The 26,701-nt window shown below is 40.5% G+C and overlaps 1 protein-coding gene across 2 annotated transcripts in view; it reads left to right on the top strand.

The window, feature by feature from the left end:
• The window catches only part of BLMH (bleomycin hydrolase), a 41,255-nt gene extending 24,774 nt beyond the window's left edge, over window positions 1–16,481 (top strand). For both annotated transcript variants that reach the window (XM_006925038.3, XM_006925039.3), the window contains exons 11-12: window positions 1,568–1,637; window positions 15,498–16,481. In XM_006925038.3, the coding sequence (XP_006925100.1) occupies window positions 1,568–1,637; window positions 15,498–15,649 (222 nt within the window). In that variant the 3' untranslated portion in view covers window positions 15,650–16,481. The remainder of the gene's footprint in view (window positions 1–1,567; window positions 1,638–15,497) is intronic.
• Window positions 16,482–26,701: the final 10,220 nt, after the last annotated feature.

Here is a 26,701-nt window from a genome sequence, read left to right as displayed (position 1 = left end):
ATAGATACCATATCATTTTCTCAGGAACTTTCAGTCTTTGTTTGATTGGTGTGGTTTATTAATGTGCCATTTCTTCCTCAGGGGAATGGAGTTACCATACATGTTATAAAACAATTTATATTATCATAACTAGAATTTTACATTGAGATTTTTCTCCCTCCAATTTGACTTTTTGACCACTAAAACTAATTTGCATTGTATTTGCATGTTAATACAGAGATAAATGCTAGTAGCTATACTCTAGGATATTCTTTTCTTGTTGCTGTTTTCTTAGAATCCCTATGAGGGAGGTCCAAGTCTTTTTCTATATTTGTAGGTGACACAGAGAACATCTTGTTCTAGGTCATGCAGAATTCATTGGCAAAGTAAAGAAAAAGAAACGTTTTCAGATTTATAACAAATGGTGGAGATTCTAGCAGTGGAAAGTAAAGATGGACTATAATGGATAGAGCAGAAAACCAAAACAGACATTTAATAGGCTAGCATTGGAATGTATAGTTTGATGATGTAGTTTTGAAGATTCCTGGGGCTAAGATTAAGGACTATTGCAGATAAGAGTGTTTGAAACTTATAGGTTTGTTTTTTTTTTCTGAGACTGAAAATTACTGAGATCCAAGAAAACTGCCAAGAGTAGAGTCAAATCCCATGTAAGTGAGACTCATGCAGTTATATATAAGTGGGAGTTGACAGATGAAATCATTAGGAGATAATACAGGAGCCAGCTCTCTTCTCACGCTACAAAGATTTAAGTTGTTTTGACATCGGCAAATGCCCCGGGTAGACATGAAAGAGAAAAGTCTTTCCCCAAATGGAGCCTTCTTCTTGTCCCTCTCTGCATCACTGTAGTAAAGACTATAAATGAAGGTTTTCATCATGTATATCATTGTTCCTTTAAGAAGATGAAAATTGAGCTTATTAATAAAGATAGAAGCGAGAAAGCAGTAGTACTACTTAAGTTTTGTTTTATGAAAATAGTCTTTTTACTTTTGCTTTGCTGTTTAATCTCTATTGTATTAAATTCAGTATTAGTGTAGCTGAATCAGTAGGAGAACACATTTGGAGAGTATCATTACTTGGTTCTCCTAAGTAGGAAATTAGGCAATGTGATGAGAATTTTTTTGTTTTTTTTTTTCTAAACTGACTAGATCTTAGAATCATTTCTAAAACAAATACATTGGGATGCCTTTGTAAAGAATGCTGATCGATTAAAAGCAAAAGCCACTGGCTTTCAGATGGTGTTCACTGCTTTTGGTAATTTAACATTTTGTTTTTCTTAGCCAAGTAGCATTTTAATATGCTTATTTTCTGTATAATATACAATGTAAAGGAGAAAATAGTATGTATTGGTTTGATTGTTTATTACATTTTTACCCCAAGAGATTCAAACTCTACTTTAGAGTATCTCTTTAGTTATAGTAGGAAATACATGGTCCTGATCCTGTGTATCATGTCTGTATAGAGAAGGCTATTTCTTCTGAGTGGCTGACAAAGAGTTAAAATTACATGACACCTCACCAAAAGGGATCTAGTTTCAGACTATGCACTGTTATCCACTCTTTTTTTGCAGGATGATCAGGATGGTATATTCCTGAAATGGAGAGTGGAGAATTCATGGGGTGAAGACCATGGCCACAAAGGTGAGCTTAATATGGTAATACCAACTCAGGGGGACTGGAGTCTACTTTACTCTCTGCTTCCTAGGCAATATGGGTATAAAGCTGCCCTGGTGTGGAGCATTTTTCAATAATTTGTCCTTTTGGATAGACTATTTTAGAGAAAAATCTGAGGATCTAGTTTACCTCTAGGATTTCTATGACCAGCATGGCATGCTGGAACCCTGCAAGTTGACTCTGAGACCAATGTATGTTGGCATTTGTCCCAGACCATGCTGACCCTGCTAGACCTCTTTGTACCATTCAGTTTGGCCAATGAGAAGGTTGAGTGCCCTTTGCCAGAACACTTGCTGTATATATAGTATTTGGCACATTTTCATCTATGCACTAACTCTCTAGAAAGTCAGAGCCTTCTGAGTGGGAGAATGGGATTGGCAAGAAACTTTAGGTATTAATTGGAGACTCTAGAAGTTGTGAAGTCTAAAGAGAAAAATGACACTTTGGTTACTGCTTAAAGCTGTTTTATTCTGACAAATCAAAACCCAGGCAGAAATTATAAGAAAATTATAATAATTAGACTAAAAAAAACCCCACAGGTAATATGTGAGTGATAGAAAAATTAAAAATATGGATAAGCAAAAAGAAAATTAAAATCTCTTACCACCCAGGGATCATCATTGATTAACAGTTTAGGGTATTTTCTTGCAAATTTTTGAGACCATATTTTTAAAGACTATTTTTCGCAGTAGATAAAAGCCTTTTAAGGAGCTTTTATGCTCTAATTTTTAGGATTTGAAACCAAAAGTGATGACAGCTATAGAGTATTACGTATGTGAGCATGTATTTGCTTGTGTGTAATGTGCTGGTGTCAGCTCTTCCAGATTTCATAGCCTTACTTTTAGCTAATGGATGCTAGCTAGGAAAAACACATTAACCTCAGCTTACTAGACTAGATAGAAGACTCAGAGGAAGTAGGTAGGAAAACCAGTGAGATACCCAGAAACTTAGAATCAGACTTCAGCATACATCTCACCCAAGCAGAAATCAGCCCAAATTTTCTTAGAGCAAGATACAGACAGAGAAATAAAATAGAGATCTCAATTATTTGCCTAGTGCCTCCCTTTATGTTTAGAATAGTGATTTTCCAACTATTCCTCAAAGCCCTAGGATTTACAAGGGTAAAAGTTGGAGGAAGAAGGATATGGAGGTTTAGAATTAAGCAGTTGGGGCTTCAGTTGTTTATATTTGAAAATTTCTGTCTTAAAAGAGCCCATTAACCTTAGTTTTGAACTTGACAGGACTTGAGTATGCTGCGATTGAGCAGCACAGGTTGGTATATGATGGCCAAAACCTGAAGGCCATCTAACTTGTCGTTCCAAGTCTTTTCATCTCCCCATGGAATGACCCTCGGTGGGTTTTGGCTAACTTTCTCTGGGATCTGCTGTGAAACTCAGCAGCTCATTGTTTATATGTAAACAGATATAGGTGCTGTTAGTGCATTTCTGTTCATCATAGGATAGTTGCAAGTCCTCCTGTGATTCTTGTTAGTTTTGTGATTATATGGTGCTTATTAAATTACTATTATGAATTAAAGTGCAGCATATTTTTTAGTTGGTGATTTCTTATAAGACAAATTTCATTTTCAGACAAATACACATCGGAATCAGGTGGAGAGGGATATAAACCTTAACAAAGCTAGCAGAAAGATTAAAAATAAATCACAATTCAGTTATATCTGTAAATTGGTGACAATTAAGTGGATGCAAGGGAATAGCTTGTTTTAAATTGGAAGGATTTGATATTTATAACATTTTAAAACATAATATATTGCCTCAGATGAACCTCTAGCTTCTCTTTCATTTTTGGTCTAATTTGATTCCTGTGGTTGGGTTTGTTATCATAAAGGTTAATGTCTAAGAAAAGAACTAAAGTTATGGTTTGTTTAGATGATCCTGGATCTTTTGGCTTACTTTTGTGATTTTTTTTTTTAATCTTTAACAGTCACTGAGTTTGTAGATAGTAGTGATATCCATTTGAGAGAGGATAAACACTTTTAAAGTCAGGCAAATGCTCTGTGTTTTGTGTAGAATAAATCATTGTCTATTACTTTGAACCTAAGTACCTACTCTTAAAGAGGATTCTGGGCCACTTTGCAATTTTTTTTTCCATTCAACTGTACCTCATTACTCCTACTCAATAAAAGTTTGCCTTTGCTGACTTACTCATTCTGTTATTACAGTCATCCCTCTGTGTCCATGGGGGATTGGTTCCAGGACCTGTGGATACAAAAATCCACAGATGTGCAAGTCCCTTATAGAAAATGGTGTAGTATTCGCACACAACCTACATACATCCTTCCATAGGCTTTAAATCATATCTAGATTAATTATATATCTGATACAGTGTAAATGCTTTATAAATAAATGTTATACTCTGTTATTTAGGAAGATAATTACAAGGAAAAAAGTGTGCATGTTCAGTACAGATGCACCCATTGTAGGCCTAACTACATAGTTAATACACATCAGCAATAACATAACTTTTTTTCCCCAAATATTTTCAATCTACAGTTGGTTGAATCCATGGATGTGGAATGTGCAGATAAAGAAGGCTGACTGTATGATGAGAAAACTGAGGTCTTGATTCCTATGATCTGTCTGTAATCCTTCTTAGTAAAATCTACAGCTATCCAGTTAAGATTAAAGTAACTTTTTTGTTGTTCTGAATAACTGAAATGCCTGAGATTATACAGAGCAAAGCATTTCAGTAGAGAGCCAAAAGATAAGGAATTGAACCAAGTGAGGGTAGGGAATAGTTCATTCAGAGCCAAAATAAATTATTCTTATGTATTTCTTGGTAATGAAGACTTAACAGGAAGAAAGGAAAGAAAACATCATCTAATTTAATTGGCACACTTGGCCTGACCTTAGGAGAGTACGTAGTATGTTGTTATGCTGGTGATGTGTGTTTACCCCAGCAGGGCCCTCTTGTCTGTTATCTTGGTGGGTATTGGCTGGCATATCTGAAGCAGAACCTCTTTGCTCTCTTGGGAGACATGACAATCATAAACATCATTGCTGGGATTTGGTTTCTGGAGATAACATTGTTAACAGTTTGTTACTATTCTCTTTGGGATTTCTGCCTGTTAAGATTGATGGTTTCTGAAAAAGCAGTGTTGATAATACAGCTGGAGGTAAAGAGAGCAGAGATACCTGGGCAGGTTGCCCTTGCCCTCTGCCCAGTCCTGGCTTTAGTCTTTCCCATTGGTCACGTTCATGGTCCTTCCTGTCCAGAGACTTAAGTAAATCAGAAAACCCAGCTGTTTCACAACATGGACAGAGGTTCCTTCTCATCACAAGAGACATAAAAGAAGAAATTAATTCTTGTCTTACTGGGCCTGTTTGAATACCTCATGCTGGTGAATTTTAGTTCTTAGTTAGCTGGACTGAAAATTAGCTGCATATCTAACATGTTGTATAAACAACATGGCTTTCTTTATCCCCCTGCTTCTTGAAGTACTTGACTATGCATTTTGTACCTTGTTTATGGATCACGTCAGAAATGGATTTCACAGTTGGATGAAGGAACAAACTTTGGAACTTGGTACATTTTAAAAAGTTGATAGGCTTGTTAGAGTAAATAGTTTGTAAAATTTCATCTGAAAAGAACTTAATCTTTAAGCCAAGGTGACCGTAGTCTGATACTAGAGACTATTTTCTTAACCACTAAAAGATGCTCAGCTTCTCTGTTCTGGTAGTATCTAGTCCACTCATGGAAATCACATAATTCATGATCTTTGGTGACCAGAAACTAGTGGCTAAGGGGACACAAAACCATATAAAGGATCTGAAGATATGTAAATGTCCAATGTCAGGAGAAAAGGCTCTTAAAACACCATTTTGAAAAGCTGGAAATATGAATAAGGAGGGAGGGATGGATACTTTGTGAGAGCTTGTGTCCAAAGTTGGCACATTGTGTGTTGGACAACTAAAGACTAGGTAATGACTGAAAATTTCCCAGAATTCTTTTGCACATGCTGCTTTATAATATGTTTTGTTGTTATTGTTTCCTTAACTTTTGTTTATCATGGGCAATATCAAGCATATATAAACTTAACCAAATAGTAGTAAGGACAACCCCTCTCACCCCCACCCCGCACACACACAGTGTGCCCATCACTCGGCTTTAATAGTTATCAACATTCTGCCATGCATATAATAAAGTGTTTTAGGTAGTCAGTAAATTAAATTCTTGGATGGTCTTCCTAATGAACCAGTCTTTTTATAGTACTTCTTTATGATTGGTTCACTTAGTCGTGAGATACGGTGTTCCAGTGCTAAAGGTTGGTACAGCAGAGCTCCGAACATAGAATTATCATAACGTCGTTCTTAATGCCTGTTTAGTCTAGTTTCTTAATATGATAATAAAACTTTTAAGTGAGAGTAGGGGGAATATTATTCTCTAATTCTTCAATGGTCACTAAAGGAAAAACTATCTTTTGAAAAATTCTGTCTCTCCAGATTTTCATTTTGAACCAAGATTAGCATTTCATTTTTCAAATCGCTTGTGTGCCTTTCAGATACATGAACATTTGATATCGTTTTGAACCCACATTCTTCATCTTTTTCTATAAATAAGTTTCTCTGTTCCTGATTTCATCCTAGTAAATTCTCCAGACTTTCTCCTAAAACGGAGTCTCTCGATGACTTCAGTTAAAGACACTTTGGCATATTACATATTAATCTGGAAAGAAACTTATGTGATTGATTCATATTATATCTGAACTTCTACTGCTTCCTGAAAACCAATAGTATGGCCTTTAATTGCCTCACCAGCCAAATTAACCCATGTGATTTTAGAGACAGTATGTCCCCAGCGAGGTACAAAACTCATCATATCCTTCATATAATGTTATATTGTAGAACCAGGAGAGACAGTTAATACTTTTTTGATTGTAGATCTTGGACAGTAATTTAACTCTTCATGGTTTCACATTTCTCTATCAGTAACATGGATAATTACTGTTTTTTTATGAGGTCCTACAGTTTCTCTCACACACGTGCTTTTGCTCTCTCTCTCCTCCCCCCATACATATATACATATGTATGTAAATATGTAAATATATGTATACAAACAAATACATATGTATTTATCCATCAAATGAAATAATGTATGAAAGCAGTTTTCAAACTGTACTGTTATGTAACTCTAAAGAGTTTAAGGAATATTCCATATATCTATCAGAGATACTCAGGATGTATAGTTCGTAGCATCTTGTTGCTTCATAAGAATTCAAAGTTTGCTAATGTCTTTGTGTTTTTCTTCATGGCATCAACGTAGAGTAACTCAGGATATGAACATGGGTGATTATGCCCATGTTTTATGTGGGAGAAAAAACTGAAACTTATTGAGAGGTTTTGACTTATTCAATTGCACAGTGTCAGAGATAGAATTGGGATTCAGATTTCTTAATTTCAAAAGGCAGCTTCCCTAAAAATGTATGTTACCAATAAAAGATACCTGATTATTTGCAGATCTGTTTGAGATTGTTTTAGATTTCTAGCACAAATAATGTAAATTATAGACAACAATGAGCTGAACTTGCTGAAACAAGAGAAAATTATATGAGCTAAAAACAGAGGCTTCTGATTTCCTGAAAAGAGGCAAGATACAAATTTGTTATGTCATCTCAGGGTTTTCCTGTCTCTACAGGTTTGGGAAAAGTGCTGCTGCCATCAAATGCGGGTATCTGAGTTATTGTAGAGGGACTTCTCACCCTCCATTTTTATTAACTAAACAGCATGCATGACTGGGCTAAAGATAGTACATTTGAGTGAAACAGAGGAAGCATGTACTTTCCGATTGACTGCTGCTTTCTTATCAAAGTGTGTGACTAGAAGAGGCTACCATTTGTGCGAGGGGACAAACTATGGGACAGAGGTTCCTAACATGCAACCAGGCATCAGTTTCAGGGAGAAATCACCTCATATTTAGTACAGATTTTTGTGTGTATGTTTGCTTTTTCCTGTAGATAGGATCTATTATTTTCACCAGATTGTCTCCAAGGTACGTTTATGTTGGTTTGAGAAGGATAAAGTTAAAGCACAGAACCTGGGGCCAGACTGCCTGTGTGTGCATCCTGGCAACCCTACCTTTTGTCTGTGTATTTCACCTTTTGTCATGGCATTTAACCTGTTAAGCCTTAGGTTCTTCAACTATAAAATGGGGAAAATAATTGTACCTACCTCAGTTATTGTGATAGTTGTGCCAGGCATATAAGAAATACTCAAAAATATTAGCTATCATTGTTACTGTTGTTAATGTTATCTGTAGGTGAATGAGGGCAGGGAAGCAAGAACATAAGCCTCCTTAACCTTTCCCTTCTAGAGGAGGGCTGTCTAACTTGCCCATGGTTCTAGCTTTAGATCTCTAAGAATTCAGGATTGCACCCCAGTGCAACCAACCATTGTGCTATATCACCAGTTTACTGGATGGATGGCTCATCATGTGGCTTTAGTTTCGTGAGAGAGAGCAGTTCAGGTGAATAAACCTAGTGCTGAGAGAAAACCATTAGCAATAGCATCACCTCACATTTATTGATGGGATGCAGGGGACCATGCACAGACCATGGTGAAATGAATGTCTTTCTCCCTCAGAGGAATTTAGTCTTACTCATCAGGGACACAGAAAGGAATTTGAAGAGGGCTTTGATGTGACAGAGTGACATTCATGGTGTGCTCCTCAGACTGTAAGATATGAGATAAGTAGACTGAGAAAAGCAAGAAAAGAGATGAATTCTCCAAGAAGGCAGATGACGAAAAGGAAGAACCAGGAAGGGCTCAGTGGGGAGATAATAGGAAGACATTGAGGCCGAGGTTATTGGAACAGGTAAGGAGTTAGAAGCCAACAGATTTGATGATATCAGGGAGAACTTGGTAGAAAACAGTACTACAGTAGAGCAGTCAAAAAAATGAGTCAAGGAAAAGGCTTTGGACTTTAAGGCAGTTTTTGAAAACTTGAGGATGTGGGGGTGGAAGCCCAGTGGTCCTATTATGCCACATCAGCAACATTTTAGTACTTAATTCCTTCAGATGCTAGGTGCAGTGTGTGTGGGGGGGGTGGGGGGTACGGATTGAAGCTGGGCTAATTGAAGCTGTAAATCTTGCTCCCTAAGGTATTAGTAATTTATTATAAAAACATGTAAAAACAATTATTATAAAAACAAGTATAAAAACACAAACACAAGAATAAGTAAAAATATAGCTGATAAACTGCAAAGGAGATGGTGAGTGATTGGAAAGGCTGAGTGAAGGCTCCTTAGCTATTCTTGAGGGGTGAGTGGAGTTTGAGGAAAGATGCTAGAGTGTGGCTTTTTTTGGAAAGGAAGTAGGAGGCCAGCCAGGGAAACAGTAGCTCTTAGCATGTGGAGCATTCTTCGGGCAGGTCTGAGGAGTGGGGCCAAGAAATAATGTGACCTGCCGTCAATGGAGCTTTTGAGGAATGATCAAAAAGCAGACTTTGGCTGAAACAAGGTAGTGAAAGTTGGGATCACTGAGTTTCCAGTGGTAAAAAGACCCTTGGATGACATCTAAATTTGTGTTTTCTTCTGTCCAACAGCGAAATCCTGGCAGAATTGTGTGTGTGCTCTCAGACTTGCTTGGATTGTGCTCAGTGGTTCAGTGAAAGGGGAAACCAGACTGGTTGGTGTGTGGCCTTCTCTCCCCAGCCCACAGGTGGACAGGCTTCTTCTGGACTCTTTTGCAAAGGGTACTTCCTCAGGAAGTGTGGACTTCTGCTGACTCAGCTTTGTTGTGGTTTCATGGTTTAACAACCCACAAAAAAACAATGCTTTTTTACCACACTTTTCGCTCTGCTTTTTCCTGGTATATTTATCAGGGAAATGGTATCTTCTCTAGCTTTTGTTTCTGAAAGAGACCACAGTTAATATCCAGCTATGAGGGTATTCCTTCTCTTATCAGCAAAAGGTTCAGGAGCATGAATAGCCGGACTTTTATGTTTACTCTGGAGGAAAAAGAATCCTCTTCTTAGATGACTGTCCAGATGTCTGGCTTATAAGTGATGGTTTTGGTTCCCTTCCTCTGATTGTGTTTTTTTGTTTTGTTTTGCTTTGCTTTTAACATCCAGCCCATGCTGTTCATCATCCTTTTAAGTACATTCACTTAGAACGCATACCATCTTTTAAAGATACAAAATAGCTCATAATAGGACCCCACAAAAACTGGGTGCATGACTCTTAACATGGGATGTGTGAACATCTGGAATTGGTTCCAAACAGTTAAGTGTCTAAGCTAATTTGCGTGCTGTTATCTGTTGCCGAAGCCATAACTACCTGCCACATCTTTGCTGCTCACTGCTCTATTGGAGAAAGCCGAGCCCCGTGTAAAAGACTGAATTTGAAGTTGAGACCTGGAGTGTGGGCTTTTTTTACTGGCTACGTGACTTTAGACAACAATTCATACCAACCCTGCCTACCTCATAGTGTTGTTGTGAGGATTAAAATCAAAACAAGGATAGTGGATATGGAATTGCATTGTGAAGTATAAGCTCCCTGCAGACTTGTATGTGTGTGAGTGTTTGTTTTGTTTTGCCTTCTAAAAGTATAATTCATTTAACAAATAAAATTACATTGTTCCAAAATCAAAATACAAAAAAGTATATAAAGAGGAATTTTGCTTACGTCTCTGTCACTCTTCGTTCTTCTTTCAGGTTGCCATTTGTTTCTCATACCTTTCTCATGTTTTTTAGTGTACCAAAGGTAACATACCTCATACCCTGCTCTGCATCTTGCTTCATTTCACTTGACGGCATATCTTAGAGGCATTTCTTTATCAGTTTCTGTGTCAGTACATTTCCACATCAGTACAGCTTTATTATCTTCCATTGTCTGGATGTACCACAGTTTATTTTAACCAGTTCCCTTACTAATAGAACTCGGGTTGTTTCTAGTCTCTTGCTATTACAAACAGTATTGCAGTGAATTAATATATGTACAATGCTGAAAATAGGGCCTGACACATAGTCGGAGCTAAATAAGTATTGGTTGTTTTTATGCATAAATACACAATGCATAATTTAACTGTGTGCATGCAAGTATTATGTGTGTATAGGATGAAGTCCCAGAAATGGCATTGCTTAGTGAAAGCGTAAATGCAGTCAAATTTTTTTTAGGTATTGCCAAATTGCATTCCATAGGGATTGTGTCCTTTTGCACATTTGCGACATACTCTGTACTAATGTAAGATATTATTAGGGCATGTTTTACACAGTGGGCACCTAAAAGAAGTGGTTGACAGATTGTCATTACTTAGTTATCTGTTAAAATTGTGTATGTTCATAATTAGGTGCTAGACTATGTCAAGGCCCTAGTAAGTGATGAGTTTTTCATTGAGATTATTTCTAATGTTTTCTTATCCCACTTTTTTCTCTTATTTATTTTCCCATTATAATAGCAGAAAAATGTTTTTATGCATTAACCAAATTTAGAAGCCATAAAGGAAAAGATTGATAAATTTGGCTTTATAAAAATAAAAAATTTTAGTCAACTGGAAAACATCATAAACTAAATTAGAAGGCAAATTACATAATAGGAAAAATGCAGCCATTATTATAATATATAACTGTATAATGTACTATTACTCATTGCTATGAAAAAGGTAAAACACGAGTTAAAAATAGGTAGATGTTCCAAACTGGCACTTTACATAAAACTAAATCGCAAGCGCAGGCAAATACGCGTGCGCGCGCGCACGCACGCACACACGCACACACCCAGGGTTCAGATTGGACCCAAAGAGAAAATTGTAATTATGTGTACCAAGTACTGATGAAGATATAAGAAGATTAAGCAGATAATTAAGGATGTAACAAAGATTTTGTTACAAAAATGTTTATAGCAGTATTGTTTCTAAGCATGAAAAAACATTTTACTTTCCAACAGCAGGAAGACTGATTAAATACATTTTGGTTTACTCATATAGATTCAGCACTTTAAAATTATGATGTAGATAGATGTATTTTTTTATCAATACGGAAAGAGCAAAATTGGAAAACAGCATGTGTAGTACTTTGTAATAAAAGAGCATTGTGATATCTCATTTTTATTAAATGTATATAGTAATGTGTAGACACTATCAAAGGGTACATGTAAAATTGGAAGAGGGTTTATCCCAAGGTGGTGGAATTGTAGGCAGTTTTTAAATTTATATTTGTCTTCTCTCTCTCATCCACCTCTTCCTCCTGCTCTTTTTCCTTCTCCTCATCTTCTCCCATGTTTCCAAATTTGTTTATAGTGAGCATAAATTATTTAGTTAATACTTAAGGAGTCCAAAAGCAATATAACATTTCATAAACTTGGAGGGAAAATCACCTACCCTACGGTATAAAATTATTTTATTTTTTTGTTTTTTTCCCCGTGTATATCTGGATTTGTAATACAGTTGTAATATTATAGGATATACCATTTTTATATACTTTCATCACTTTTAAACATTTTTCCATGTGCTGCATAGTCTTCACAATTTCATTTTAAATGACTGATATTCTATAGAGTGGTTTCTCACTCATAGGAAGTTTGAAATGCGAGACAAGTGTCAGGGAGGTTTTTGCTTTTCTTTCTGGAAGCCTTTCTTCAAACTAGAATTATCACTGTTAAGTGAAAGATTGGCAGTGACTTAATGAGGCCTCAGTAGCCTAGCTTCCTTAAGTCTGTGCTTCCAGACAGACCCATCAGAGCAGAACAGATTACTTGATATTGTCACACCTTTTTTTAAAGTAGCAAAAAAAAACACACACACACAAATAGTTTGTTACTGAGGTGAAATACTTCATATAACAAAGCCAACAAAAGATATAAAATAGATCTAATTTTATGTAAATGATAATATATTTGTCACCTTAATCTACTCTGAGAGGTGTTTAAATCTTAGATCTCTGGTAGGATTTCAGAAAACTGTTTTCTCGGGTAAAGGTCTTCTTTCCTTAACTAATCTATTTGAAATTATTCTGTTTATGAGTGAATTTGGCCTACCTGTTCTAGAGCTATATCCATTTCTTTTTTTCCTTTTTCGTTGGGGAGTGCCTTTTTCTGGGCCAGAGGGCTTAACAGCTAGAAGCTGTGAATTTTCTCAAATCAAAATGGCAACTTTAAAGCTGCCCGAGTAGGTACTTGGCTCACTTGGGTTTCAGACATACTGATCCTAATCTTCTCAAACTCCAGGACACACAGTATCAACAGTTACAGCAGCCACAAGTTTATTATCTACTCAGAGTGCAATTACTTGGCAGCCACCTAGACTGTGAGGTCTTTGTGGGCCCCCAAAGAACTCATATCCTGAAGTGAGAGACTAATCAAGGCAGGTCCTCTTGGCAAGGACACTGAAAGGGTGGATTGCAATTGATAGGAGTTTTAATTTGTGAGGACTTAATCTGATCTGCTTTTGGAACAAGATGTGTAGATGTACTTATTGTCCATTTTCTCTGTGCATTTTTTGAAGATTCATTTGATTGTGTGATGATAGTATTGTCATAAGGACACAGACTTTATTATACATATCTGGCTCTATCCTTCACCTGCCTTACTGTCCAGAGGTACTCTAAGGATTTATTCAGCCTGCATATGGTGAGGGGAAGGACAACTAATATCTCAAATGGATAGTGTTTAGTAGTCTGGTCTGCCCACTGTGAAAATTCCTTTTTGGGAAGGCAGATGCTGAGTTTCTCAGGAAGCAGTTACTTAGGATGTAGCAAGAAATGGTACTGGTTGGCCCTTCACCTGATCAAACTTTGGTTGCTAGAACTCAGTGGCAGTAGTGTTGGTGATGGTAAGTAGGGGCCAAGCAAAACCAAGGACTCTGGAGTATATAATCAAGACAGAAACTAGAAACAGCACAGGCTACAATATCTGTCTGTACTCTCCTTCCCTGCGTCTCCTGCCGAGAAAAGCAGCCCTGGATCAGGAGGCTGGCATCAGGAGACAAGGATGCATTCCCTTACTTGACTTGGTTAGAGCCCTTGAACACTTTTCTAGGGCATTTTCTTGGGAGGGTAAACATGCTGTGTCACATCAAGATGAGCTGGCTTTGACTTCTGTCAGAGATGAGCAGAACTGGGTATAGATGACCTCACCAAAGCAGTTATGTTTTCAAGTTAAATAATGTCCTCTGTCACACCATTTAGCTTACAAAATTAGACTCACCATCTTGTTGCCTTTTAATTATTTAAAACAGTCTTGCTTTTAGAGCAGCAGTTATCAGAGTATGGTCTGAGGACCCCTGCGGGTCCTTGAGACCCTTTTAGGGGGTCTGCAGGGTTTTCCCTTCTCCAGCAGCGTGTCTGTCTGAGGTAAGAGTTTCTTCATCTGCATTAGCTAGAACAACAGATTGCAACAGATTGAACACAGAAGGCAGGTACAAGAATTCAGCTGCCTGCTATGAAGCCAGACATTAAGTTGTAAAATAATGCCACTTTTCTAACTAAAATATATTATTTATATTTATTTTTTAATTCTTATTTTTAGATGAATTAATATTTTTAACTTTCTGCTTTAATTTCTGCCGTAAATATCAGTAGTTATAACTCACAAACAATTTCTTGGATTCTTAATAAATTGTAAGAATGTACAGTCTTGGTCCTGGAACCAAGAAGTTTGAGAACTGCTATACTAGAGGACCAGCTTCGGAGAAATATCTACATCCTCTTCCCTCCTCTGGTCCTATAGAGTGAGAAATGATTTAGCACAGACCTAGCTTTACACAAACACTCTCAGAGAAAATTGGCTCAAGTGTCTGGTATACAGTAGGTGCCAGGTATGATGGTGATGATGGTGATTGTTAGTTCCTATGAGTCCTTGGCTGTGTCAGTCCATACAGTGCCCCAGAGTCCACACAGGGAACTGTGTGGACTCTGGGGCACTGTATGGACTGACACAGCTCACTCCTTGGCCCATTCTTGTTTTAAATACACTCCCTTTAGTCTCTTGCTTTAATTTTGCTCTTTATATTAACAATGGCCCAGGTGAAGCATTATTTTCCCCTATTTAAGTTTGTTGGAAATATGTTCCTGAAGGGGACTTTGTGTTGTCCTAGTGGAAGCTGAGATATAAGTTAGTCTTTCTAAGAGGAACAAGCAGGTTTCTAGGCTGGTTACTTAATGACACCACACTTTTTGTCTCAGCTGAGCTCTCAACGTGGGGGGTTAGCACAGCTGTGTCTCTCCACAATCCTACTACTGGAGAGATTCATAAACCCTAGGGCCTTATTGAGGAAGAGAAGTTGAGCGGGTATCTCAGTCTTCCAGTTCTGCCTGCTCCTCATCACAAACGTCCTCCTGGGAGTGATGACATGGTCCCATCAGGATTCCCCTAGCAGCATAGTTGGTTGTTGTAGGAATTTATGACCAAGAGAAAGGAAGGAGAACAGCCAGGATGCTGAAAAGGTGGGTAAGGTAAGAATAGAACTGGTGTGCTCGCCCTAGAGATGAATCCCCTCAGTGTGGCTGTATGAATAAGAAGCATTTCCACCTACCTTCTGACGTCATCCATTCACCTTCAAGGAGGCAGCCTGGACAGTGGAACAGCACAGGATCTGGTAACAGCCTTAGGTCCAAGGCCCAGCTCTGAACCTCACCTGTGTGACTGGGCACGTCACTCAGTTACTCTGAGCTCTATTTTCCTAAGTGATAAAAAGATAGCCGTGCCTACCTTATCTGCTTCACAGAATTGCTAATAAGACTTAGATTAAGTGACATCATAGATGGGAAAGCTGAAAAACATGTACAAATACTAGTTTTGTTTAAAGACTGCCAGTGGGGTATCTGCTCTTTGCCCCTTGCCTTCTGGACTCATGAAGCGTCTGTTCTTTCCTCCAGGTTACCTGTGCATGACAGATGAGTGGTTCTCTGAATATGTCTACGAAGTGGTGGTGGATAGGAAGCATGTGCCAGAAGAGGTGCTAGCTGTGTTAGAGCAGGAGCCCATCGTCCTGCCAGCCTGGGACCCCATGGGGGCTTTGGCCAAGTGATATTGCCTCCAGTTCTTTTCTCCTCCCATGGAACCTGAAGTAGCTGCAAAGGACAGATCCAGGAACTGAAGCCAAAGTTACACGGGTGACTGTGTTCCCACAGGACATAGTCGGACTCTTGGATTTCTCCTCCAGGAACCTCTTTGGGGGAAGTGTGCTTTACGTTGAAACAAAATATTCTTAAAGAAAATAAAAGGGAAAGATCAGATCACACTATCTACTCTCCTCATCTCCAACAGCTCAGGTTCTCTTAGCATTTTAATCAGATGTAATTGTCTTAACTCTGTCAAAAAGGTTTGGATCATTGTCTGTTTTAATAAGACAGGAGAAGATGAGCAATTGAGGAGTATGGAGAGAAAATGGACCTAATGTTCCTACAGTAGAGTTAGGGGAGGGTAACCCTAAGATATGAGCTCTCAAAACTGCATGCTGCCTGACAGTATCACTGTCCTTCCGAGATGGCAGTCACTGGATTCAGTTTTTCCAAGGTAATTTTATGTTCCTCTAGCAGCCCAGGAATGGGAGGTTGATCAAGTCTGACATGATTCCTTCCTGTTCTTCTGAACTGTGGGGGAGCACAGCTCTACTTGAGTCAAGATTAAATAGAGGCTGAGAGAAATTTGGGTGAGAGAACAACCAAAACCTTATCATGATCAGAATTATAATTATTAGATCATGATCTGAATTGTAATTATTAGGGGAGCTCTAGCCAAATGGTTTAACTTCTGCCTCTAGAATTGGGAGTTGGGTGGGCAGGAAAAGGGGTACCCATTCTTTCTGACAACTAGATGGTGCTGAGAAGCTTTTGAATAAAATACTTTGCTAAATGAGAGTAATTGGCTTATTTAATAATCTAAGAAGATTTCTTCATTTAGCTGCAAAGAAAAGCAACCAGGTGGCTCATGTTCTACAAAGTGAAAAAACAGCAGGATGACTGGCTCAGGGCTTTCCTGAACCAGCTTATCTCTGGGCTATACGACCCTTCCCGGCCTGTGCTGATCCTCACTGGCTTCTGCAGAGGGCTTCCAAGCACCGTATTTAACAGGGCCCATGCCCCTGCCAGTTAACCATTCTTTTACCCAAATCCAAGGTCCCTAAAGGGTGGGGAAATGAGGCTCTGCTGGGTCCAGCCTTCGAATGGGCTGGAGGGTATGTATTTTGCTGAGACTGGGCTTCCCTCTCACTAAAAGCAAATAAACAGCACCCTAATCAACATTTCCTTCAGTGCCTGTGCCCCCTGCCTTTCTGGCTCTCTAAGAATCTTCTCAGTCTGAGCAGGGGATATGTTTTATCCCAGCACTTTCCAAGATAACATTAGATAAAGGCTTAAGCTTTAATCAAAGTGTTTACAAAATTCTGGTAATCCTTTTCCAGGCGAGATAAATCCATTTCTAGACACATCGTGGTGAAACCCTAGAACAGATCTTAGAAGCATCCAGGAGAAAAAGGAAGATTACCTCCAAAGAAAAGAAAATTAGATTGACAGCTAACTTTTGATCAGCAACTATATAAACCAGAAGACAATGAAATATACCTTCAAAGTGCTCTGAGAAATTAACTGTGAATATAGAATTCTATACTCGGTGAAACTTCTTTAAAGAACAGGAGTGAAATAAAAGACATTTTCATTCAAAAACTGCTGCCCAAACAGAAGGGACAGTCTGAAATGCAACAAAGAACATGGATCAAAGAAAGTGATAAATACAAAGTCACTGTAGATAAGTCTTAGAGTTAAAAAAACAACTCGGATACATCGAAAATAGCTAATTAGGGAGAGGGGTGATTGGAATAAACATTCTAAAGTCCTATGTCATTCAGGAAGTAGGTAAGTATATTATTAGACTTTAGACTAATTATATGTGCTGAAAATATTTGGATTACTAAAAAATAAACAGGATGTTGTTCCCAAGCAAGAATATAATCAATTCATACAAAGACAAGATAGGGGAGAGAAAGAAAAATGCAGGTCAAATAGTGTCCAAAATAAGGTAGTAGAAATAATCTAAATGTGTCAATAATTACAATATATGTAAGTGGGTTATATGAAAAAAATAGCGTCCAAAAAAAAAAAATTGTCAAACTAGATTTTTAAAAGAAATTCAGCCATAAACTGATTACAAGAGACATCAGCAATTTAGGATATAACAAAAGGATAAGAAAGATATATCAGGCAGAAACTAAAATCTGGTATAGCTATACTAATAACCAGCAAAATTAGGGCCGCTCTGAACAGACACTAATTTTAGGTGTGTTACCCACAGCCTCCCTGGAGTTGTATAACGCAGTGACTCTGGAACTAGGCTTTCAAACAAAAAGCATTGCTAGAGGTAGAATCACTTCATAATTATGTTTACTTGATTCTCCAGAAAAATATGGAAGTTCTAAATTAGTATGTACCTAATAACATTACCTCAATATTATAAAACAAAAACTGACGATTATGTGGAAGAATAGTATCATAATGGAGGATTTTAACATCTCAATTATTGATAGATTGACCAAAAAATCAGGTGACTACATAAAAGAATTAAATAATTTTGATGTAATGGACATCTGTGGAACACTGCATCTAACAACTGCACATTCTTTTTGTGCACACTTGGGAACTTTTTCAAAAATTGACCACATACTGGGGGGTAGAGTGAACCTCAATAAATTTCAAAGGATTGTTAACCATGCAGTGCAAACTACAGTGCAATTAAGTTAGAAACCAAAATTAAAAGATAACTAGAAGGCCATATATGTTTAGAAATTAACTCGGGTCCAAGAAGAAATTAAAGGAAATTTAACTGGAATAATAATAAATACAGTGTGTCAAAATGAGAGGCAGCTAAAACTACACTTGAATATTATTTTTTAGATTTATTAAAAGACTGAAAATTGAACTAAGCATCTCTTTCAATAAATTAGAACAGCAAAGTAAACCCAAAGAAAATAGGTAAAAAGATACATGCAGGAATTAAACAGGATCAACAAAGCCACAAGTTCATTCTTTTAAAAAATGAAGCAAATTTAACATCTCTGGCAAGCCCAATCCAAAACACAAGCACACAAGAAATTAAAAGGATACTATTATAGATGCAGATATTTGAAAAACAGATACTCTTTGTCAAGTGACAAAGGTATTTATTTAGAAGACAAATCCACAAGCTCAGCAAGAACAGGAGAAGAGAAGCTGGAAAGCAGATAGAGCCATTGAAAGATATAGCAGAGCTGAATGAACCCTGAGCCAGTGGTGGAGACAGCTAATGGTACGCAAAGCAATTTATGTTGTATAAGCCCCCAAAAGCTCAGGTATGGTAGCACCAGAGAGCCTTCCTTCCGGAATTGGGAGTGAAAGAAGGATAGCTGAAGGGTTCAATGTCTGCAGATCCTCTCCACTGCTCAGCAGCCAACTCAAGATTTATTTTCAAGAGGGTAAAAGTATGGTCTGGAAGTCAGCACAGCTGAGGGTGAAAGTACTACAATGGGATTAAGTGACTATTTGCATTCTGAATGTTCTTGGTCATCCTGGACTCCTAGAACTCTGGTGCCAGAAGATTAAAAGGCTTCTTTGGAAAATTGCAATTAGCTTGAGAGGAAAGATGTAAAGAACTATTGTACGGCGTAAAGAATTAGTTTATAAGGCTGGCATAACCCTGACAAGGACAGTAAAAGAAAAGAATTACATGCAAATCTCATCCGTAAAGGTAGATACAAAAGCCCTAAACCAAATCAGCAATATATAAAAAGGAATCTTCATAACCAAATATTTAATAAAAGTTATTTCTCAACATTATTATCCAATGGGGAGAAACAATGATGAGTATGTTTTCTCTGCTGAAGATGAAATGGGCCAAAGTTTTAGCCAGAGATCTGAACTGGAAGAACTTAACTAATATTTGGGTAACTGGTGAGCTCAGAAATGGGAAGATGTGAATTGTTTTCCCCTTTAACTCTTTGGAATGATACTGTGACCTTTGGAAAGTCCTCACCAGCCTCAGGACTCCTCTTGAGGATATGTAGAGTCATGCTGACCCCACATATCCCAGAAGCTAGGACCTGATAACTACGCGTGCCTTTAGGATGTGGTCGTGGACTCATCCGCTTGCTCTGGCTTGTCCTGAAAGAGCAGCTTTTTTTTTTTTTTTTGCTGTTGGCAGAACCAGGGCACTTGCGCTTTAATTCCCATTCCTCCAGCCATGTGCCATGGGTGTGCATTGTTGCTGACTATGGCCATAGTCATTGGCAAAGCTGGATTTCTTCTTTTAAGTAACTCCAGATGAGCATTCTTATATTTAGGACAACTTGTTCAGAACCACAAAATTGTTTCTTCCTCCCTGGAGTCTATGATACAGTTTGAAAACAAAGAAATAAACTGGTCAGAGTTGTTTCCCTTTTCAAACTCCAAGCCCTTTACGCATTCCCATAAAGAGGAGAAAGGGAGAAGTAGGGGGTGGGGGGCGGGGCAGTGTTCAGGTCCTACTGGCCGCAGTTCTTTGGGAACAGGACTGTGTGAAGATGGGAAGCCCCTCTGCTCTCTTTCTTGGTACAGTGTGAATACTAATTGCTCTCTCTTCTCTAGAAAAACTCTAGTTCACTCTTGAAGTAGATGCACTGGGCTCTGGTACCATCTCTCAGGCTACCTCATGACAGTTTTTATTTTTGAATCAGCTGCTGTTTAAAAGGATAGGGTAGCTGATAGGTGGGAATATGGTGGAAAGTACCAGAGTGTGCTTGACTTACAGTTGACTCACCTGGCAGGGACCTCATAGGTTACCTCCTTGACACCTCTCTAAAACAGATAAGTCCTTTGCTTTCCACTTGGACATAGTAACAGGAACACACAGCTTCCTCTCTTGTGGCCCCTGCCCACCTCTCCACACTCAACTTCCTCACTTCTTGTTCACTCTGCTCCAGCCAACCCACTTTGTCCCTCCAACGCACTAAGCTCATTCCCGCCTCCTTGCTGTTTCTTCTTCCTGAAGCTCTTCCATCTTTGCGTGGCTGGCTCCTCATGATTTAGGTCATGGCTAGAATGTCACGGCCATCCTGATTACCTTATCTAAGCAGCCAGTTCCTCCCCACTGCCTCTACCACCTCAACACCCGTCACTCCCTATACTGGAACTGGGGTCAGTTCACAGTGCTTCTCACTTTCTGAAATTACCTTTATATGTTTATGTCTGTTTTCCCCAAAGTTAATATTCCCTGTCAGCTCCCCTCAGGCAGGGGTTTTGTATTGTTCACCACTTAATTCACATATGGTTGGGTGACTGTTTTGAAAATGCTCTATATTCGACAGCTATACTTAATTAAAAGTTTATACATAAGATCTGAAGTCTGCTGCCCTATAACTTGCTTAACAGGAAGGAGCAGAAGTAAAACAAAGCCCCTGTGATCTTATTTCCATGCTTAACAGAAAGGTCTAGATTTCAGGGGGGTAACCGGCATCAGGGGAGTAGAAGAGGGAGGGGAAACCAGAAAGGTTTATCCCTTCTCTCACTGCACCTTTCTTGTTTCAAATTGGCACAGCTCAGTGGGAAGCACAGGGCTTTTGGATACAGGCAGATAAGCTGGCTGTGCTGTTTGGAGCCTCTGTCAGCAGGGACAAGTTACTGAACCTCTCTGAGCTCAGTCACCATACCACTTTTATTGAAAAATTATATTTCAGTGTATTATATATGAAAACTCACAGTTCAAAAAAGATGAAATCTATCATTTACTTCCAATAACAGCAAAATAACAGCCAAAGGGTCTATACTGCCTATTACCCATATGGTAGGAAAAGAACAAAAGAGAATGCAGATAATGTGGCTGGTAGATGCTCAGTAAAGTGTAGCTTTTATTAATAACCAGTTCTCATAGAGCTTCTCCAACGTGTCCAGTATTATGCCATGTCCTGTGAGAGTTAAAACAATTTCCTGCTCTCCAGAAGTTTATCATTTAGTTGGGACAATAGGATGTAAATACACGAGCTGGTTGAAAAAGAAGGTGACTTTATTTGAGTGAGGTCTAATAAGTGTCATAATAGTTAGAAAGGGCTTGAAGTTGGAATAGAAAGAAACACTGGCTGGTTTTGAACAAACTTCTAAACGGTGACCACAGACATCAAGGATGAGGGTGATCAGCTTACCAAGAAGAGACTAACGGAAAACCTCCCTATGTGCGGAGGCACAAGTTATCTCAAAGTTCCTGGATGGGAAGAAGAGCCAGAGAGAGGATGGTGGTTTTACATTCTTGAGCAGGCAAGAGAAAACTGGAAGCAGCAATGCAGGAGACAGGAATGACTTTGGGGACCAGAAGCAGAGGACTTGAGTTCTAAAGATAATTCTCTCCCTCTTGATTGGATCCTGAGCAAAGTCCTGGACTTACCTCTTGGCTCACAACATCCACGCTAGTAAACTAGAGAAAATATTTGCCTCCTTCCTAAGGATAAAAAAAAAAAATTACAATGGTGCTGAGTAATTTGGTCCCATTTTGGGAAGGAAACAGGTCTGTGCTGCATACAGTGGAAAACTCCTTCAAGCTTCTTCCCTGCTTTGTGATAAGCGTGGAAGCTTGGGACCACCTGCAATGTCTTCCTGGGTTCTTCCTTTCCCCTATCTTTTTCTTCTTCCTCCTCCACCCCACTTCCATAACTTTAAAAAATGTTTCTTTTCAGAAAAAGTTATAAAATTATTACCTACTCATGGCAAATATTTAAGTAGTATAACAGGGTATACAATGAAAAAGCAGGGTTCCCTTCCACCACGAGTGTCCTTTCCCTCCAAGACACTTCCTATTACTAGTTTCTTCTGTATACTTAGATTTCAATACACACATCATCAGCCTGACTCTCCCTCTGCCCGCTCTCCCTCTCTCTCCAAATTGGAGTAACACCTGTTCTATTTTTTCTTTTCTCTCAACAGTATATCTTGTGAACCTTCCCAAACCAGCCCAGATAAAACTACCTCACTCTTTTTCACAGCTGTATGGTACTCCATCGTTGGATATGCCAAGATTTGCTCACCAGTCCCTAAGGCACTGGTTTTTATGGCACTAAATCTGTTACGAGTAAAAGGCATTTCCCTCGTTACTCATCGCCAAAGCATATGTTTATGGGGCCTGCCGTGTGCTGACACGGTGGTAGGTGTTGAGACGTGGAGAGAGGTAGGAACTCTGAGTCCCGTGGAGGAGGTGGTATTTAGGAGATATTAAAGGGCTATGACAGATTGTGTGTACATAGGGTTATGGGGGCCCTTCCTGGTACTCTGTGCTGCTCCTGGCTTCAATTTCTTTGCCAAGGAGGAAAGGAAAAACAGCTGCCCTCCTGAAAGTGGCCCTAGCTAAGGATATTTGTAGTCAGGGAGGGAATCCTGTGAGAAGGAAGTAAAATTTAAAAACCCTGGCTCAGCGATATTACAAATAGAGCATAGGGTACTTACGATACCTGTAAAATCTGAGGGAACAGGGTTTATCTAACAAAGGCAGTAGGTTCATAAAGAATGGGAGAGAAGAGGCCAGGGAAAGATGACCAAAGACACAATTCATCTACTTTCAAATATTTTGTCTTCCTCAGGGCTGACCCTGACCCAGCCTCCCATTCCTCTCCCATGCCTTAGCACGGTCACCTTCCTGACATTTCTGAAGGGGCTTCCTCTCCCATTCCCTTTGCCTTGCTGTCATTTGGATCAGAGAGGATGCCCCTAGGGCCTCCTACATAGGCCTCTGTGAGGACAAGCTCAGGGTTCAAAGTGGCAGCAGATCCTGCCCTGGAGGTGCTGTACTTCATGCATGATTGAGTGTGAAGGCAGTCACCAAAACTATTTCATCTCCCAGGAAAAACCAGGGCAGGGTGCCAGAAAGGGATGGAGCAGGAAAACACTCTAAGGACTGGGAATGCTGAGGAGAAGGCCAGGACAGGGGGCGGGTCTCATCTTCCATTATTGTGTAAACAGACAGAGGCAGGACAGACAGATGGCACCAGAGCTTCCGCAGGGAGAGGCTCAGACTTAACACTGTTCGTTCTGGCCTGGATCCACAGGGGAATAGTCACTGGGCCTTGATACACCCAGAAAGTGGGTCTTCTTGGTGGCGAGGGGAGAGAAGGGTGGGGAGGACATATAATAATTATTTAAATGTGTTCTTTACCTCTCAAAGCTAAAGACTGTTTACTCTGCAGCCTCACAGCAGGCCGAGGCTCCGCTATTTCTGGGCACGAGCTAGTGGAACTAAGAGACATTATCACTGAACCGTGAGCTCCTGGCCCGTCTCTTCGCCCAGTCACCCAGGTTCACAGCATCTTTGACAGCTCCATCGCTTTCCGCATACACCAACCTGTCAATGAGCTGCACCGGGTCTCCTTCTGGTTCCTGACTTCCTTCCATCTCTCCCCTGTTCGCACTGGCGCCCCTCTGCCTCCCACCTGCCCTCACGTCCCAAGGAACCCATCTGCCTCCAGCCACCCCCATTCTCCTGCTGTACCTCTAGCCCAAGTGGATCAAGTCATTGGATCCTTCCGCAAAACACGTCTTTCCCCCATGCCTTCGGCGCTCAGAGCTCCCTGCTGCCTTCTGTGTTCAGCACGGCCCCTCTCTCCGACTCCGAAGGGCAAAGGCTACGTCTTCCTCAGTGCCCGGCAAGGAGTAAGTGCTCAGGTCACGAAGGAGCTGCAGTGGAGGGGGACGGCTGGGAAAGCTGACCTTTTCGGACAGTAGATGATGACGTTTGTCCACTCACCCTGATTCGGTGGTGAGGACAGGCAGTCAAGTGGAGCTCCACAGGCAGTGAGAATAGGGTGCCGGAACGGAAGATCTTTGTGAGGGAGGGAGTCAGGGTGCTGGAGAACGGCAGGGCAGTTGTGACAACTAGAATGGGAAGAGTTAGCTTTAGGGAGGAGACAGGCTGAGGTGAAGGTGGGGCAGCCGAAGCTAAGTGGTCTCTGTGGAATGGCACCTACAGGGGACAAAAGGAAGAGAAAGCACATGTGTAGAGAGAGAATGGACCATCTGGAACAATTTCGTGTGAATCGTGCACGGGAGGCGATGAGGAATGAAGGAAAGGTCCAATCTGTGCAATTCTAATGTCTTTTTCTGATAGCCTTCCTCAGCCAGGGTGCAAGAGGGGAAGAAGACTGTCCTGGGGTACTCCAGAGCAGAAGAGAGAGAAGTTGGAAGTCTCTCTCGGGAAAAGATGGCCCCTTCACTCCCGGCAGCTGGCCGGTGCTCACCATTATTATGATTCCTATTTTACAGAGGAGGGACCCAAAGGCCATCTAGGCTGAGATTTACCTTTTGTGGAACAGTACCGTGTCAGAGCCAGGATTTAACCCAGGTCCTTAGGACTCCCACTCTCCAGGCACCCACACCAAAGAATGCGGTTCCAAGAGGGTCCCACGGTGGTTGGGAAAGAATAGGTATTAGGGTGTAGAAAGAAGGCCAGGAGCGGTGGGGTCAATAGTTCATGTGACTTTGGAATGGTGTTAAAAAGCCACGTTGAGCCAGCGTGGAGAACAGCCTGGGTGGAGACAAGAGCCTTAGCCAAGGACTGAAGTCACCCCATTGCCTCTCGAAGCCTTTGGTCCCCTTCCCAGTGCCCTCCTCCCTTTGGTCTGCCCTGCCCCATCCTCTGAGCCACACCTTACTTTTGTGTAGCCCCTCGTTTAGACGGCGCTTATATATTAGTTTACAAAGACCAAATGGAACCTGGGATGCAGCAGATTCTGTGTTCATCTGGAAAAAAGAAATTAAAAAGCCAACCGATGTAGGCCGTGCCACCCCGGCATTCAGGCAGGAGATGAAATTCTCACGCTGGCCCAAGAACCACCAGCCTGGCTTTGCTGCCCTGAACAGCAAGCAGCCAGCTCACCAGCTAGCTCACCAGAGCAGGCTGGGTGCTCTCGGAAGCGCACCCCACTCTCCTTGCAATAGCCGCCCTGACGTCTAGGTGGCACCAAAACCTCACACTGATTCTTCCCAGGTTGGTGTACCGCCCACACGCGGGGACAGAGTTGTTCTACTCGAGTTCCTCTGGATGCCTGCTCAGCCCAGATGGATGCGAGCTCTGCTTTCTGGGTTTCAATCCTCCAAGCACAAGGGGGCTGCGAACTTGTCATTGCTATTTCCTTTCTGCCTTCTACTTTGCTAGGTCCCCGCCTCCTCCGGGAACACGTAGGTGGGCAGCCTTGTCCCTCTCTCAGCTTCAGGGATATCCCAAAGCACGTACTGCATCTGTTCTTTTCAAACGTGTTAAAAACAAAACAAAACAAAACAAACAATCAACAACAAAAAACCTGAAAAAGTAATATAACACATTTCTTTGTAAACTTAAGTGTTTTTTTCTTTTTAAATAATCAGAGTTATATAGTCACATGGTTCAGAACAAGAGGTCCTGTTGAACCTCTTTGGGTAATTAAAATACTGTAGTAACTCATCCACTCACCCAAAACCACAGGCATGTACGTTTTTGCAGATCACCACCCATATGACTGTTCTGTGACTGCTTTGAACTGCGGCTGATTCACAAAGTCGGAGAGAATTCTTTCTTTTTTCTTTTCTTTCTTTCTGCAAGTACTCACTGTGAGCTACTAGGCTGGGCGCTGCCCTGCACTGTTGGAGGCACTAAACATGGAGAGGAATTAGACAGGGTCCCCCCGGCTGAGCTCACACCCCAGTGGTAGAGCCAGATACACTCAGGGAATGCCAGGTGCTGTTAAATCCTGGGAAGAAAAATAGGGCAGGATTTGGGATGGGAGTGACGGGGAGGTGTCAGCGTTCAAGACAGGTAGCTCTGAGGAAGTGACATGGAGAAGAAATCTAAATAAAATTTTGGGAGCAATTGGTAGGGGAGGAACTCTACCTGTCAGGTGCGGAGCAGCCACCATCCCCTGAAAGGTTAAGAAGCAAGAAAGTTGGGTGTTCTTGGCTCTGCTGGCCTGCGGCCAGCCCCTCGCCACCCCGAGCTCCCTCTTTCTAGAGCACTGTCCCTCCTCGAGAGTGTGCGTGTATGTGTCACCTCCCCAGCGCTCAGCCCCCGCCCCCCTTTCCACTTAACGCCCCCATGCCCCTTGAGCGCGCACAGGCGGCCACCCCCC

This window comes from Pteropus alecto, unplaced genomic scaffold (assembly GCF_000325575.1).
Source record: "Pteropus alecto unplaced genomic scaffold, ASM32557v1 scaffold98, whole genome shotgun sequence".
In the NCBI taxonomy this organism is placed as follows: domain Eukaryota; kingdom Metazoa; phylum Chordata; class Mammalia; order Chiroptera; family Pteropodidae; genus Pteropus; species Pteropus alecto.
The sequence above is the reverse complement of the archived record's forward strand: the minus strand, read 5'-3'. Positions and strand labels throughout refer to the sequence as shown.